General features: G+C 37.6%; 1 protein-coding gene across 3 annotated transcripts in view; it reads left to right on the forward strand.

Annotated features, from left to right (window-relative positions):
• Positions 1-14,857, forward strand: part of ARHGAP6 (Rho GTPase activating protein 6) — a 640,778-nt gene that overhangs the window by 577,311 nt on the left and 48,610 nt on the right. For all 3 annotated transcript variants that reach the window (XM_063457838.1, XM_063457847.1, XM_063457856.1), the window contains exons 3-4: positions 2,670-2,741; positions 11,419-11,675. In XM_063457838.1, coding sequence (XP_063313908.1) covers positions 2,670-2,741; positions 11,419-11,675 — 329 coding nt within the window. The remainder of the gene's footprint in view (positions 1-2,669; positions 2,742-11,418; positions 11,676-14,857) is intronic.

Genomic DNA, 14,857 nt, shown 5'->3' on the forward strand with positions numbered 1-14,857 from the left:
TTAACGTGGACTGCTCAAGCAATAGGTACTATAAAATCCTTCAAATCTATATAGGAACTGATCTATGGCTTATCAGAGCTACCTGTGCAGAGACTGCTTTTGAAATGCTCTCTCATTGGAATGATAGACTAAGCTGCTTAACCACCATGTTATACTGTAGTAGTTATGGTGCCAGGAGTCCACCAGTGACATCCCACAAGTATGAGTCAAATTGCTTTTAAATGGTTTAATGCTTATCTGGACCTGGACCTGCACCTCTAGTTTATCCTGAAATAAGTAAAGGGTTGTTCCTTGTTCTGAATTTGTGACATTAATTCTGCCAGTGTTTTGACAGAATTTATTGAAAGACAGTGTAATGTATTTACATGTGCATAATGTATATGTTGTATTTTCCAATTCTATTACATTATAAATATTGCCTTTCCTATTATAACGCTAGACAAAGTTAAAGGGAACCTATAGTCCTGAAAATAATAGTTTTTTGGGGGAACTGATAGTTTCCGTTCTATCGCTGTGCACAGTGACCAACTTCCTTTGCTGATAAAAATCTAACTTGTATTAAATGTATCCACCTCATTTCCAGTGCCAAGACTCTGCCGTTGCAGACATCCACTCTGTCTCTGAAGACGTCAGCATTTCTGCTGACATCTTCTATGATCTCATCCAATCCAATGTTTATCAAAGAGAAGCATTGGTAGATGAGATACACATGCGCATCCAAACATTGTACTCCTTCAATCAAATGCTACTATATAGGTTTGCTGTCTGTTAAAATTTCATGTGTGTGCTGCCTCAACCTTGTAATAGTCAGAATGCACCTCTTATTATAGTTATTGTTGCTATGACAACAGATAGGTATTTGATCAGTCTAAATGCCAGAGGAATACACAGCTCATACACAATAATCAACATTTCTGTTTGAAATAGACAGGCAATTGAAACAGGTAACTAATAATGTTTTGGAAATACCTGGAATTCTGTTGATTCTGTTGTTGATACAATATGATTTTGTCTGTGGTACAAGATTGTTTTTTATGTACACACTGACCTTTTAGAAACAGAATATAATAAAGCTAAATCAAGTACCAGAATGACCTTACATATTCATGTATGAATAGAGTGTCTTTCATCTGATCACAAATAAGTCAAGCAAACACACATTTAAAGTATGATAACCATGTGATAACTCAATAAATACACAATTCAGTATGCCCAGGGAAATCAAATATGTTTTTATAAATGTTTTTCCTAGTGAATGAAAATGGAATTTAAATACTAAATATGATATTTCTAAATTGTTACGCAGTTCTTGCAATAAAGACAAGAAAAACAAACAGTCTTTTATTTCAATGTGACTTGTACGTGTGTGTAAAATATGCAGGGCCACCATCACAAATGGTGTATCCTTGTTCTTTTCATTCCCTTGTTTTTCTCAGACCCATTTGTTAAACCTTGTTATTTTTAGCTCCTGTACTTCTGATCCATTCCTGCTTTTCTTTACACTATTCCTGGATCGCTTGTCAATTTAAGGCACCACCTGAAATACCCCTCCAAAGACACCTTTCCAAAATTTTCAGACACGTGACTCTCTTCTCAGTAGCTCAGGTCCATAATATTGTGGCTGGTTGAAACCACAAAGGGCCTTGTATACATTATTAAGCAAACGTAACCTAAGGGTCGGGTAGTCTCTTGTGACCTCAAGCTTTCCAGCAAATAGTTTCTTTGAAGGACAGCAATATTACAGTAAGTTTGGCTAAATTCTAGGCTGCAGACTCATTACATTGTCACTGGCCAATGTTCCCCATCTTCATACAATTGCCAAAACATACTTCCGTTGCATTGGTTGGTATACGTCAGAATTCTTCTACCATATTACATTTTAGATTAAACATACTAACTACTGTTCAATTTTTGAATGCAATTAAGGTATGCCTTTATGACCTGTATTTCGTACGCTTTTAATTATTCTTTTGTAAACTTTTTAAATATGACATACATTACAAAATGTAAAAAATGAGTACTGTAAACACTGTTTGATAAATATGTTATATTATGTCAAAACAATTATGTATGTGTAAACATGTTAATTGATCTTTTATGGTGGTGTCTTTCACATATCAAACATTTTTGGTTTTATATTTAGATACAAGGCCAATTTAGTAAACCGAAACTTAATGTTAATTCTGCTTCTTTAGTAAGGGATATTTTGGGCACTGCCCAAATGGATTACTGGGCTGATGGGGAACACCAAATTTTGTCTGGAGGCACCATGTTCATTCCTGGTCAGAAATGCAAATAGCACTGCCTAACCATTTAAAGGGCTGTTCTAATTACCCCAAGTATATGTTGAGTAACCCTGACTTTTTCAAGAATGCAGCATTCCTGTACCACCGTGTTCACTTTGTATGTTTGTATCTATAAAATGAGCTTTACATCATAGTCACGTTACATCATGTTCAAGCCCTGCATGCAGTTATAAATGACTTACTAAGCATAAAGTAGCTTAATGTGATCATTATCTGCACACAGAACTCACTGTAGTAGGCATTTATAGATAGATAATCTCAGCATGCATTTAATGCAGCTTTCTTTTCACACCAAATTATGTGAACATTAATGTACCCTATATTGTAATAAACCCAACTTTGCATTCTCAATTTATTTTACAGATGGACAGAAGAGAAAAAAGTCTTTAAGGAAGAAACTGGACTCTTTAGGGAAGGAGAAAAATAAGGACAAAGGTAAAACACACACTTAATAAATAATGGCTTAAAGGGACATTATAGGCACCCAGACCATCTTACTGTCTTTTTAACCCTGCAATCTAAAACATTGCAGTTTCTGAGAACTGCAGTCAGCTACTAGGGGTGCTTTCTGGTGTTTCATGGAGAAATGCTGAAAGATGCCCAGCATCTTGAAAATCCCCACAGGAAATCCTTGATTCAGTGGTTTCCTATGGGGAAGCCCTAACATGTGTGGCACTTGCCGCGCTTGTTCATTATATTCTCCCGTGGCCGTGCCATTGCGGGAAGAGGAGCTTGACCCAGTGCCGAGGGACTTTGGAGCTTTATTTGCTGGGGTGGGGGGTATAAAGGCAGATGGATTCTACAGTTTTGTATTCCTAACTCTATAGTGTTCCTTTAAAATAAAGTCCCATAGAAGTGTCAACAGTTTTTGAGTAAGCATGTTAGCATGTTGATAATAATACATTGGATATCTAAGACTATAAGTTTATTTTTCTATATATAGTCTGCCCAAAAAAATAAAGAATCTCATTTCAGATTTTGAAAGTGGTTATATTCAGAAGAGACACTAGATTAAGGTTTCCTTTATTGTGCGTGTTTGCCTAGCACAAGTAAGCCGTAAAACGGCTCACCTTGCACTTCTCATTTACATAGAAAGCACTTTTGACCTTTTTTAGAAATGTTTGAAAAGACAAGATTTTGAATTTCACCATCATATCATTTCTTGAACATTTTTTGTTTGACTTATATTTTTTTGTCTCTTTCACATTCTTTCTTTTTTTTATCTTCCATTATATTTTCATTCTTTTCTCTTATAATTTTAACTGTGTATTTTAATCTATACACCATACCACACAAATGCTCCCCTTCTAAGTAGCTATTACCAACAAACATGTAAGTGGTCATTTCAATAATTTAAGATAACTGATGCAAGGGAGTTTTTCTACAGTTGTTACATTCATACTTAAGGTTAATTGTTGTTTATGTGTATCACAGATTCTACTCATTTTTTAGTAATATCATGTAACAATGTGAATATAGATCCTTTTCCAAGAACAAGTAAGGAGGACGATGAGCCCAAGAAATGGAAAGCATATGTGCATACTAAATTAGATGTAGTGACGTACAATGTTCTGCTAGCATAGAGCTGGGCAAAAGGTAGATCTTCAAATGTTGTAGAACTGCAACTTCCATGATGCTTTACCATTCTAAAGACAAGCAGAGCATCATGGTTGAAGTTCTAGAACATCTGGGGCCATTTGGTCAGTCCTTTGCTAGTAGATCAGTTGACTAGTGCAACATATGCAATAAATATAGTGTTGCATATATCAGAGAATATATGGATGGGACCTCAATATGGAATGACAATATCCCAACGAAATGAAATCTGAAGACATCTTTGTATGGCAACACTGGAAATATCCAGTATGTTAATTATAAAAAGTATCCAATTCTGCTAGCTGTACATACAAATATATAAAAAGTTAATTAATACAATGGCAAATCACATTTACAAGAGCTACTCTGCAATCAGTAGAGTAGGGCTGAGATGTACAGTGCCTTGCAAAAGTATTCACCCCCTTGTCATTTTTTGTATTTTGTTGCCTCACAACCTGGAATAACATGGATTGTTTGAAGATTTGCATAATTTAATTTACAGAACATGCCCACAACTTTGAAGAAAAAGTCAATGTGCATAACTATTCACCCCCCTAAAGTTAATACTTTGTAGAGCCACCTTTTGCGGCAATCACAGCTCCAAGTCACTTTGGATAAGTCTCTATGCGCTTGCCACATCTGACCACTGGGATTTTTGCCCATTCCTCCTTGCAAAACTGCTCCAGCTCCTTCAAGTTGGATGGTGTGCACTTGTGAACAGCAATCCTTAAGACTGACCACAGATTTTCTATTGGATTGAGGTCTGGGCTTTGACTAGGCCATTCCAACACATTTACATGTTTCCCCTTAAACCACTCAAGTGTTGCTTTAGAAGTGTGTTTGGGGTCATTGTCCTGCTGGAAGGTGAACCTCCGTCCTAGCCTCAAATCACACACAGAGTGGTACAGGTTTTGCTCAAGAATATCCCTGTATTTAGCACCATCCATCTTTCCCTCATCTCTGACCAGTTTCCCAGTCCCTGCTGCTGAAAACATCCCCACATCATGATGCTACCACCACCATGTTTCACTGTGGGGATGGTGTTCTTTGGTTGATGTGATGTGTTGGGTTTTTCTGCAGACATAGTGTTTTATTTATTTATTTATTTATTTTATTTTATTGTGCTTGTTGTGTACAGGTGGCCTGCATTGCCACGACAGCGGATGCAAGCGTTCCGTTATACATTATATAACATTAACATGGCAAATACGTTTCATGCACATTTTGGTATTATTGTTAGTAGAATTTAGACAAGTTGTGTACTAATTAGCAGTACAATAAAACAGGTTATCTTAAACAGGGCTAAGAGTGGCTCACAGACCAGTTTGTGTGTACTGAAGGTTGTGTGCCATTAGGACAAGATGCAAAGCGTTTTCAGGGGCATGCATAACAGCAGTGTATAGCAAACCTGCCTATTCTCTCATAAGTAATCGTGTAGGACACATGAGGTCTGAAGGATTTCTCTTAAAACGCTATAGGAAACAGTGGCCATTCAACTTATCTAAACTATGTCGACTGCCCGTCTTGGAAGGTCATCGGTGGAATCTTATGTTGTCATGGGGCAGTGAACGCTATGAGCCTCTTGGGATCAGCGAGTGTAGGACATCAACATGTGTGGCTAAAGCACAAGAGGCGGAACACCCCTTTTAACATTTTACTAAGTGCTGAGATCGATGGTTGGGGTGGGGGGGAGAAAGAAAGGGGTACGTATACCCCAGAGCCAGCGGGTGAGGGTTTGGTGAGACGTGTCTTCAGGGACAGCTATCTGTCTACACATTGTGCATGCTTATGTACCAAATTATCAAATAAACAGTGCAACATATAAAACAGTAACTTGGATAAAAAATAGCGGTGTTGTTCCGTTGGGTAGCCGGGACAAAAGGGCGGATAGTGGCCATGTCCCATGTCTGTGGCTTTGACTTAGGCGTGGGGTGTTTGCGTCCCCGTCTCCGCGGGGGGGAGACCAAGTTGTTGAAGAATGGAGCCCATTTCGGAGATGTTGGCAACTCTAAGAGTCCCAGTCTCGTTAGGTATCAAAAGGCTTCGTGGTGCTCCCCATCTGTAGGGTCTCCTATGGTGCATCAACACTGTGGTAATTGGTCTCATGGATCTCCGCCATGTCATTGTGGCCCTGGAGATGTCCGGATAGAATAATAAAGAGTGCCCCTCAAATTGGTAAGGAGTGGTGTTCTGGACCGCTGATAGGAAGGCCTGCTTGTCCGTGCTGAAAACACACTATTACATCCCTGCTGAGTTGCTGGGAGTTCGCCTGCGGTTGTGGTAATCTGTAGCACCCCTCCAGTAACATGGCTTTGGCTTGTTTTGGCGCGAATAAGCTGGATAGCAGTCTTCGGATGAGGTGGGGGATTTCTGCGGTTGTAATGCTGTCAGCCAGGCCCCTTACTTTGACATTGTTCCATCGCCTGCGATCTTCCATCGCTGCAACTTGGTGCTGGGTTTGGATCAAATCGTTCTTGGTCTTAGTCAGCTCACTCTCAAGGCTGTTAATGCGGGCCTCGTGTGCTGCTGTGCTGATTTCTGTGTCATGTAGTCTCACCAACACCCCATGTATTTCCTCTTTAAAGGAATTGATGTCTGCCGCGATATGTCGGCGTAAATCATCCAAGAGGGCTTTCAGTCGGTCTTCAGTGACTGGCGGGTTGCTTTGTGCCTTGGGCTTCCCTGCTCTCTGCGTCTCCGCCATCATGTCCAGGTTGGATAGTGAGTCTTCACTGGACGATCTGGACGGTGCGTCGGAGAGCGGCGCCATGACAGGTCTTAGGGATGCTTGCGGCCTCCACAAAAGTTTGCCGATATCGGCGGTATTTGGGTGTTTTTACGTCCGGTATTTTTTGCTTTTGCGCCACATTGTCTTAAGAGGTCGGAAGAGCTGGTGTAGAAGGGGAAATTGGGCATAAACAGCTTGTTTTTCCCCAGCTTGAACGGAGCTCCTGATAGACACGTCCTGTCTGTGCGGCTGCTGGCTCCGCCCCCCAGACATAGTGTTTACTTTGATGGCCAAAAAGTTCAATTTTAGTTTCATCAGACCAAAATACCTTCCTCCATACATTTTGGGAGTCTCCCACATGCCTTTTTGCAAACTCAAAATGCGCCATTTTGTTTTTTTCTGAAAGTAATGGCTTTCTTCTGGCCACTCTGCCATAAAGCCCAACTCTATGGAGCGTACGGCTTATTGTCGTCCTATGTACAGATACTCCAGTCTCTGCTGTGGAACTCTGCAGCTCCTCCAGGGTTACCTTATGTATCTGTGCTGCCTCTCTGATTAATGCCCTCCTTGCCCAGTCCGTGAGTTTTGGTGGGTGACCTTCTCTTGGCAGGTTTGCTGTTGTGCCATGTTCTTTTATGATAGATTTGATGATGCTCCTGGGGATCATCAAAGATTTGGATATTTTTTTAGAACCTAGCCCTGACTTATACTTCTCAACAGCATTGTCCCTTACTTGTTTGGAGAGTTCCTTGGTCTTCATGGCAGTGTTTGGTTGGTGGTGCCTCATGCTTAGGTGTTGCAGCCTCCGGGGCCTTTCAAAAAAAGTGTGTATGTGTAATGACAGATCATGTGACACTTAGATTGCACACAGGTGGACATCATTTCACTAATTATGTGACTTCTGAAGGTAATTGGTTGCACCAGAGCTTTTTATAGGCTTCAAAACAAAGTGGGTGAATACATACACACATGCCAATTTTCTGTTTTCTATTTCTAAAAAAATAGTTTTATGTATATATTATTCTCACTTCACTTCGCCAACTTAGACTATTGTGATCTGATCCATCACATAAAATGCAGTTTAATAAAACATTGAACTTAAGGCTGTAAAGTAACAAAATATGTAAAAAGTCAAGGGGGTGAATACTTTTGCAAGGCATTGTTTAATCCTCATTGAGGGTTATTAAAAAAAATATTAAGAACAATAAAAATACTGTACAGCAACTACTAACATTTTATCTTGTATAGAGGCTTTAACAGCTTTTGTTGTTTTTTATGCTTTTTTCCCCAGCTTTTGCTTGTTTACAGTTTACTGCATATTTTTTGCCAACTTGTAATGAGGTATGATAAGACCCAACCATCTGACATAAAGCAAAACTAAAGAACCAGCGTTTTTTTGAGTTGATAAGCGTTCATTGGTCTAACATTTTTCAAAGAATTTCTGGTGAATGAGTACAGTAAATACATATGTGCCTTTATGTTTGATCCGATTCCAAACCAACATTCTGTTGCCATTGTTAGCTTAAATCTTTTTCTGGGGAAAGTATTTGTGATGAGTGTTTTTCCATCCATTGTTCTAATTCTTTTCTCTTGTTTATTGCATACTTTGTATTGTTCTGTGCAACATACTTAACACTGTAGCAGATCTTTTCTTCTTTATAACAATATTGTTATTATTTATAATACATTGTCCCCACAAACTAATACTTAGAACTGATAGATAATACCTAAAAATATATTAAAGGGACACTGTAGGCAACCAGACCACTTCAGCTCATTGAAGTGGTCTGGGTGTCGTGTCCCTCTTGCACTTAGTGCTTACATTGCAGCTCTAAGTCTGCCTTCAGTGGCTGTCTACCAGACAGCCACTGGGGGGCTTCCGGAAGCCAAACGGACCTTTAGTACGGCATCTGACGCTGGACGCATGAAGACCTCCAGCATCATATATTCCCCATAGGAAAGCATTGAATAATGCTTTCTATGGGGAAATGCTAATGCAAGCGTGCGTGGGCGGGGCCTGACCCAGCGCAGAGGGACATGCGGCGCTGGATTCAGGTAAGTTACTGAAGGGGTTTTAACCCCTTCAGCCCCGTGGGATGGGGGTGCAAGTAAGGAGGCCCCTTAAAAACTTATAGTGCCAGAAAAGTGGGTTTGTTTTCCTGGCACTATAGGATCCCTTTAAGATAAGCTTACCCTATTAAGCATTTGTCAAATTTTAAAGTGAACTGATAGAGTTCTGCATCAAAATTCAAAGTAATGTGCAGCATGTGAGCATACTACAGAGTTCTACAGCACTTACATTTACTTAAAGCGGCACTGTCAAGCCGAACTTACCTTTCCCCAATCAATTCCTCTTCTCTCCCTCTCTCGGGATCTGTTCTCCGTTTCTTTCTATATAATCTAGTTTTCTTTAAAACATAAGACAAAGTAGGTACTTTTAGTTTGGTTCAACATTTTTATTCAAATTAATGAAATTCCGATCTGATCCGTGTTGCAGCTGCATCTTGCAATCGCTTAGTAAGTAACTCCCTAATTCCAACGGTATTAGGGAGCTATCTACCAAAAGGCTGAAATACATAAATTGGTCTTTCAGCCAACTTTACTAATACTAAGTAGAGATTACTTAGTACTAGTAAATAATCTGCCTCTACTTGCTATACCATGAGTATGTGCATGTCTACTACACAGTGGCTGCTCACGGTTTTGTAGATAAAATAAATGTCTAGACATAATAAAACTAAATGTCTGTAAATAAATACTTACCATTTGACGTCTTCTTTTTTTTAAAACCTGCTTTATTCAACCCCTAAAAAGGCCAAATAAAAGTCCATAATACCCATTGAACATATAAAATTAAATAAAAACTAAGCACCCCCCCCAAAAAAAATCCCAATGCTGAAAAAATAATCCATCTTCAACCAACAAGGGCACCACGCAGACTGAGCTCCGCAGGGCGGGGAAAGGCTTTAAAAAATAGTAAATAGTGAGCCTTACCTGATTGGTTACCTGTAATCTCCCTTCTGTTAATATGTAATCTCCCTAATGTTAAAATGGGAGTCATATTGACCCCCATTGAGTGAGGACAAGGGAGGCTTAGGAAGTGGCGGGGAGCACAGCTCCGTTCTGCTTCTATTTTTACATACTACAAGGGAGACAGCTGAGAGCCCGTAGCTTCCTCCTTGTAATAAACTGAACGAACGAAGATATTCGATGTTTGTTTGTTTATCTGAAATTTCTATTCATTCCTTCTTCTTTCTGATGAATGAATAGACGATAGTCCATCCAAATTTTGGACAATAGCGAATGCCCAAGTGTTTAACTGTACATGTGTGGGAATTTAACAGCGCTATCTAATGTGGGCAAATGACGTGTCCCACAGGGACTTCATCTGCCCACACAAAGATGGCAGTGCCCAGGACCTAGGTCCGGGCACGAAAGGAAGAGAAAAAAAATATGCAATATGGGGGGGCTTTCGGGCATTTGGCAATTAGATGTAGAGGAGTCGGGAGGGGGAGAAGGGAACTGGATTCGTCCATGACAGTCCTACTTTAAGGAGAGCCTTTCAGAATCTTAGAGTCAGACATACAATTTTACGGCAGATAAAATTTATATTCATAGTATTCACAGACATAAGATAAACAATTGGGAAGCAGTAGTAAATATTTCAATGGGGTGTTTAGCTTGCACATGGTATTTGTTCAGCCTCGTGTACATAAACAAATATATAATTGCATTTGTGCTTAGTTTTATATTCAATTTATTGTCTTTTACATAGACCTTGGTATCTGAACAAGTTGACATTTGGTAATGTGCTAATCCCACTGCTGAAAACATCAGTGGTTCCAAACTGCCTCAGGCATCTTATATCAGAGGCTGAAAAACATGATCCTGTAACTATGGCAGCCCAGCTTATACATGATTCAAGAATAATGTTGAGTACAATAACTATTGTATCATGTCAGGTTTGACAGTGAGTTTGAAAGAATGATAATTCCCAGAGCTGACCAGTTCACATGTTTTGATGCTGATGTTTAGCAGTGAGAGACACTGCAATAACTTGTAACTACGTTTTAACCTTTTATACAACAGAGCAGAACACTCCCGTTTTTTTGAGCCCAATAAGTTAACAAAGACAAATATTGCATTTTAATATGAAAAGAAAGGGTAGTTTCTGATTTCATATTCAATGGCAAGATAAAATGCAAGATAGATTTGAAAAGAGGACCTTTTTACAACATATTAAGCAATCCTTTGTTATTACCCAGAATCCTTGGCTGCACTTGATGTTCCGTGTTCTTCAACAATTGTTTCTTAATTTCTAGAACTCTGTGTGATATAAATCTATCCAGTATTCTGTTTCTAATTCACTGTGTGTATGATAAACAAGATCTGAATAATATTTGGTTCATTTTATATTCAGTTCTGTAGCTTATTTCTTTTTACATTTTATTGTTTTACTGTAACAGATAGTTAAGCATCGTGCTGTTCAATTTAAAATATAATATATGTGCATTGCCATATAATTAAATGCAATTTATGTTCGTTTGAAGTCAGCAGAGCAATAATTTAATTTAAACTGAACACTGAATCTGTCTTCAAATTGCTGCACAGAATCTATAACTCATATACTGCTATATAAGGCACATGACATCTTAAAAGCTTTTAAAATGCCATTGTTGCAAAGGCAGAATATGAAATATCTTCCAGCTATAATCATCGGACATTTCAACGGTTATAAGTGATCCATGTTATAGTTTTGATTATTATTTTGTTTTCAATCTGTTTCAGAATTTTTACCACAGGCATTTGGTATGCCATTATCACAAGTAATTGCCAACGACAGGGTGCACAAGTTAAAGCAAGATTCTCAAAAAGAAGAACAGAAAGAAGTCTCCGATTTTGTAGCATCTATTCTGCCATTTGGAACAAAGAGACAGAATAGAGAACTATCTAGTAGTAATTCATCTCTAAGCTCCACTTCAGAAACACCAAATGAATCCACATCTCCTAACACACCAGAAGCTGCACCTCGGGCAAGGAGGAGGGTGAGTCCGTACTATACCAAAATATATATAAAATATATACATTATGGGGACATTCAGGTAAATGGATATGCTTAATAAAGTTCATCCCACTGTATACAAATTCTGGGGTTCTTTTACAGGAACACTCCAAGTAACATAACCACTACAGCCAGCTATAGCGATTATTCTGCCATGTGTTCCATTTGGTGCAAGTAGACAGTTAGTGGTCCACCCGAGCAGGTCACCTCATCCTATGAAGCTCCATTTAGCCTGTACAGACTAGGCCAAACTTTTATAGATGACTTATGCTCGTGCAAACTTACACTCTTGTATCCATTGGTCTCTCGATCCAAACATGGATGTCCGTACCAGAAGCTAAAAACCATAGTCAAATCAAAGCAAAGTAAGGTTTATTTTCACTTATTAAAGAGTGTTCTTAGTTTCTGTCAACCATTTTGACAGAATGTAAATGAGAAAAACTCAACTTTCTTTCATTTCACCATAGAACCAAGTGTACCAGTTGTAATTGACATACCATTTGTTCATGTGTGTCAGTAATCTGAAAAGTCTTTTTCCTTGCATCAATGAAATTTATACCCATAGTGGTCAGTGGTGAGTACTCATTCTGAGCAGGTTACTACCTTATTATCGCAGACTATTATGAAGATCTGCAACTGTAAGGAAATTAAAGGTACCCTTATAACTTAAGTGCATATCATGCGTTTTGGCCTCATGTTTGATGTGTTTTTCACCACATTCAAGCTCAGATCTCTTATTGGATGAGTAGAGTACATGTTCAAAGTCCATCTAAAAAGGAAGTTGCTTTTTTTTTTTTTTAAAGGGATGGTGTGACCTTAGGAGCAAAAAACACTGCAAAACTGCTTTAAATTAAAACTAAAGATATTTGAACAATAAGAGGAAAATACAATACAAATACTTTATATGAATTTAATAAAATGGCAAGTAGGCGTTTCTACTATCTGACTAAAAGGTACCTATTTTGCTGGCAACAGAACCATTAAATGCTTACAGTCGCAGCTAGAAATTACATTTGGAATCGTAAGAATTGTACAGGTACTACCATTGGGGTATGAACCCACTAGACACTTAGCAACTGAAAAAGTGCTAACTGCAGGGACAGTAATTTAAGACGAAAAGCAAATGAACATTTTATCCTAGCAAACTCAATTCTGTATATATAACACACATACACATAATGTATTCTAAAGTTTTACCTTCACTTTATGTAAATCTTCCTGCATGGTGTTTCAGATAAATGGATAAGCCTGTATGTAATTTATTTGGGATGCACCCTAGAAGTTTGATTGATTTCTGAAAAAAAATATTTTCTATGTTTTGATAAGGATCATAGGAAATGTATGTTTAATTATATCAAGTCATCTGGCTGTTCCTATCAAGAAGACAGCTGTGATATCAGAGTGAAATTCTACTAATCTAAATATATCATGTAAAATGATCAATATATTTCAACAGAACATATATGTAGTAAAAATCCAGTGATTGCAATGGTCTAGAACAGTTTATACATTGATTTTATTTTTTTCCAAGTTTTTGTAGTGTATGTAGGTTTGACAAGGAGCATGAATACTGTTGATATTATAGTGGTTTAATCTGAAGATTTAATTTCCTGAGCTAAAATTATCAACCAAGTGAAAACGTGTGTTTCTTATGATCCGAAGGTCATATGATCGAGGTGAAATGACAAGTTTGCAAATTATTGCAGTGTATACGCAAGGCAATAGACAAAACCTTTATACTGCAGTTAGTTTCCATTGTGAATGTGCAACACTTGCCCAACTAATGAAAGCCTTCTCTCTGTTATTGAATCTGTTCTGTGTTTATTTGTGGCTTTTGCTTACTTGGGAAATAGCAGTGGTCACTTCAGCCATGGTTTTTCTTGGATCCAGAACATGAACTCATTTAATACATATTTTACTACCTAACATATTGAAACATTAGAATACTAGAACATGATGAGGTAGTGCAGTTGTCACATTTTAATTACTCTAGCATGTGATGGAAACCAGATTGTGATCTCAAATATTTTGTTCGAGGTTAACTGTTTTTGCTAATAGCTGATACCATAACAATCATAACTGAGATTGCATAATTTCATACAAATAGATGCATAAAATAATAATAATAAATAATTCTATGTAAATGAAATGATGTGTGCTACCCAACTGAGCTTATGCTCTTGATAATAAACTATATATATATATATATATATATATATATATATATATATATATATATAGAAACATAGAAACATAGAAACATAGAATGTGATGGCAGATAAGAACCATTCGGCCCATCTAGTCTGCCCAATTTTTAAATACTTTCATTAGTCCCTGACCTTATCTTATAGTTAGGATAGCCTTATGCCTATCCCACGCATGCTTAAACTCCTTTGCTGTGTTATATATATACACACACACACACATATATTAAATATATATATATATACACACACATTAACAAAAAAAAAAATATATATATATACACACATACATATAAATAGAATAGCACTATGTGACTTTACAAAAAATAAAACTTACCTTTTATTGATGTGTCAGCATTTAATCTTTCATAAGGACTTCCTCTTATATGTATGTACGTATATATACAGACTTTTTTTTTAAGGCTCGACTTTTTAAGGCAGAGTTGTTTGCTGGTTTTTATCTACTTCCTTTGTTTCTTAGATTTTTAATTTCCTCACAAACAAACCACAAAGCTATTCTGAGTTCCAGATCAAATAAATACATAACTTGGCCAAGAAAACTTTACTTGTGATGAGCATGTCTTATTGTGGGAACCAGCGAATAATTTGGAACTTAAAAATTCTGTGCAAGAATTATCTTGCTTAATCAAGGCAGATGACTTGTATCAAGTCCTACGCCCTCCTTTTTACCACAGAACCGTATTTGTAAATGCTTTACAAATAAATCCATTTGTACATAACTCAATTAAATACACATATTGTCTTTGGTGCCAAAGCTGCCTAAAGCACCTTACTGATAACTGCATCAAATACCTACCACAGGACAAGTCAGAGACGAATAAATGTTGTTTAGGGGGGGGTCAATGCACGTTATACAAGGATTACAAGAAAAAATATGTTCCCTTTAATTTATTTTCTAAAATGTTTAATATCTTACCAACAAGTATATGCACATTGTTAT

This window comes from Pelobates fuscus, chromosome 1 (genome assembly GCF_036172605.1).
Source record: "Pelobates fuscus isolate aPelFus1 chromosome 1, aPelFus1.pri, whole genome shotgun sequence".
Classification (NCBI taxonomy): domain Eukaryota; kingdom Metazoa; phylum Chordata; class Amphibia; order Anura; family Pelobatidae; genus Pelobates; species Pelobates fuscus.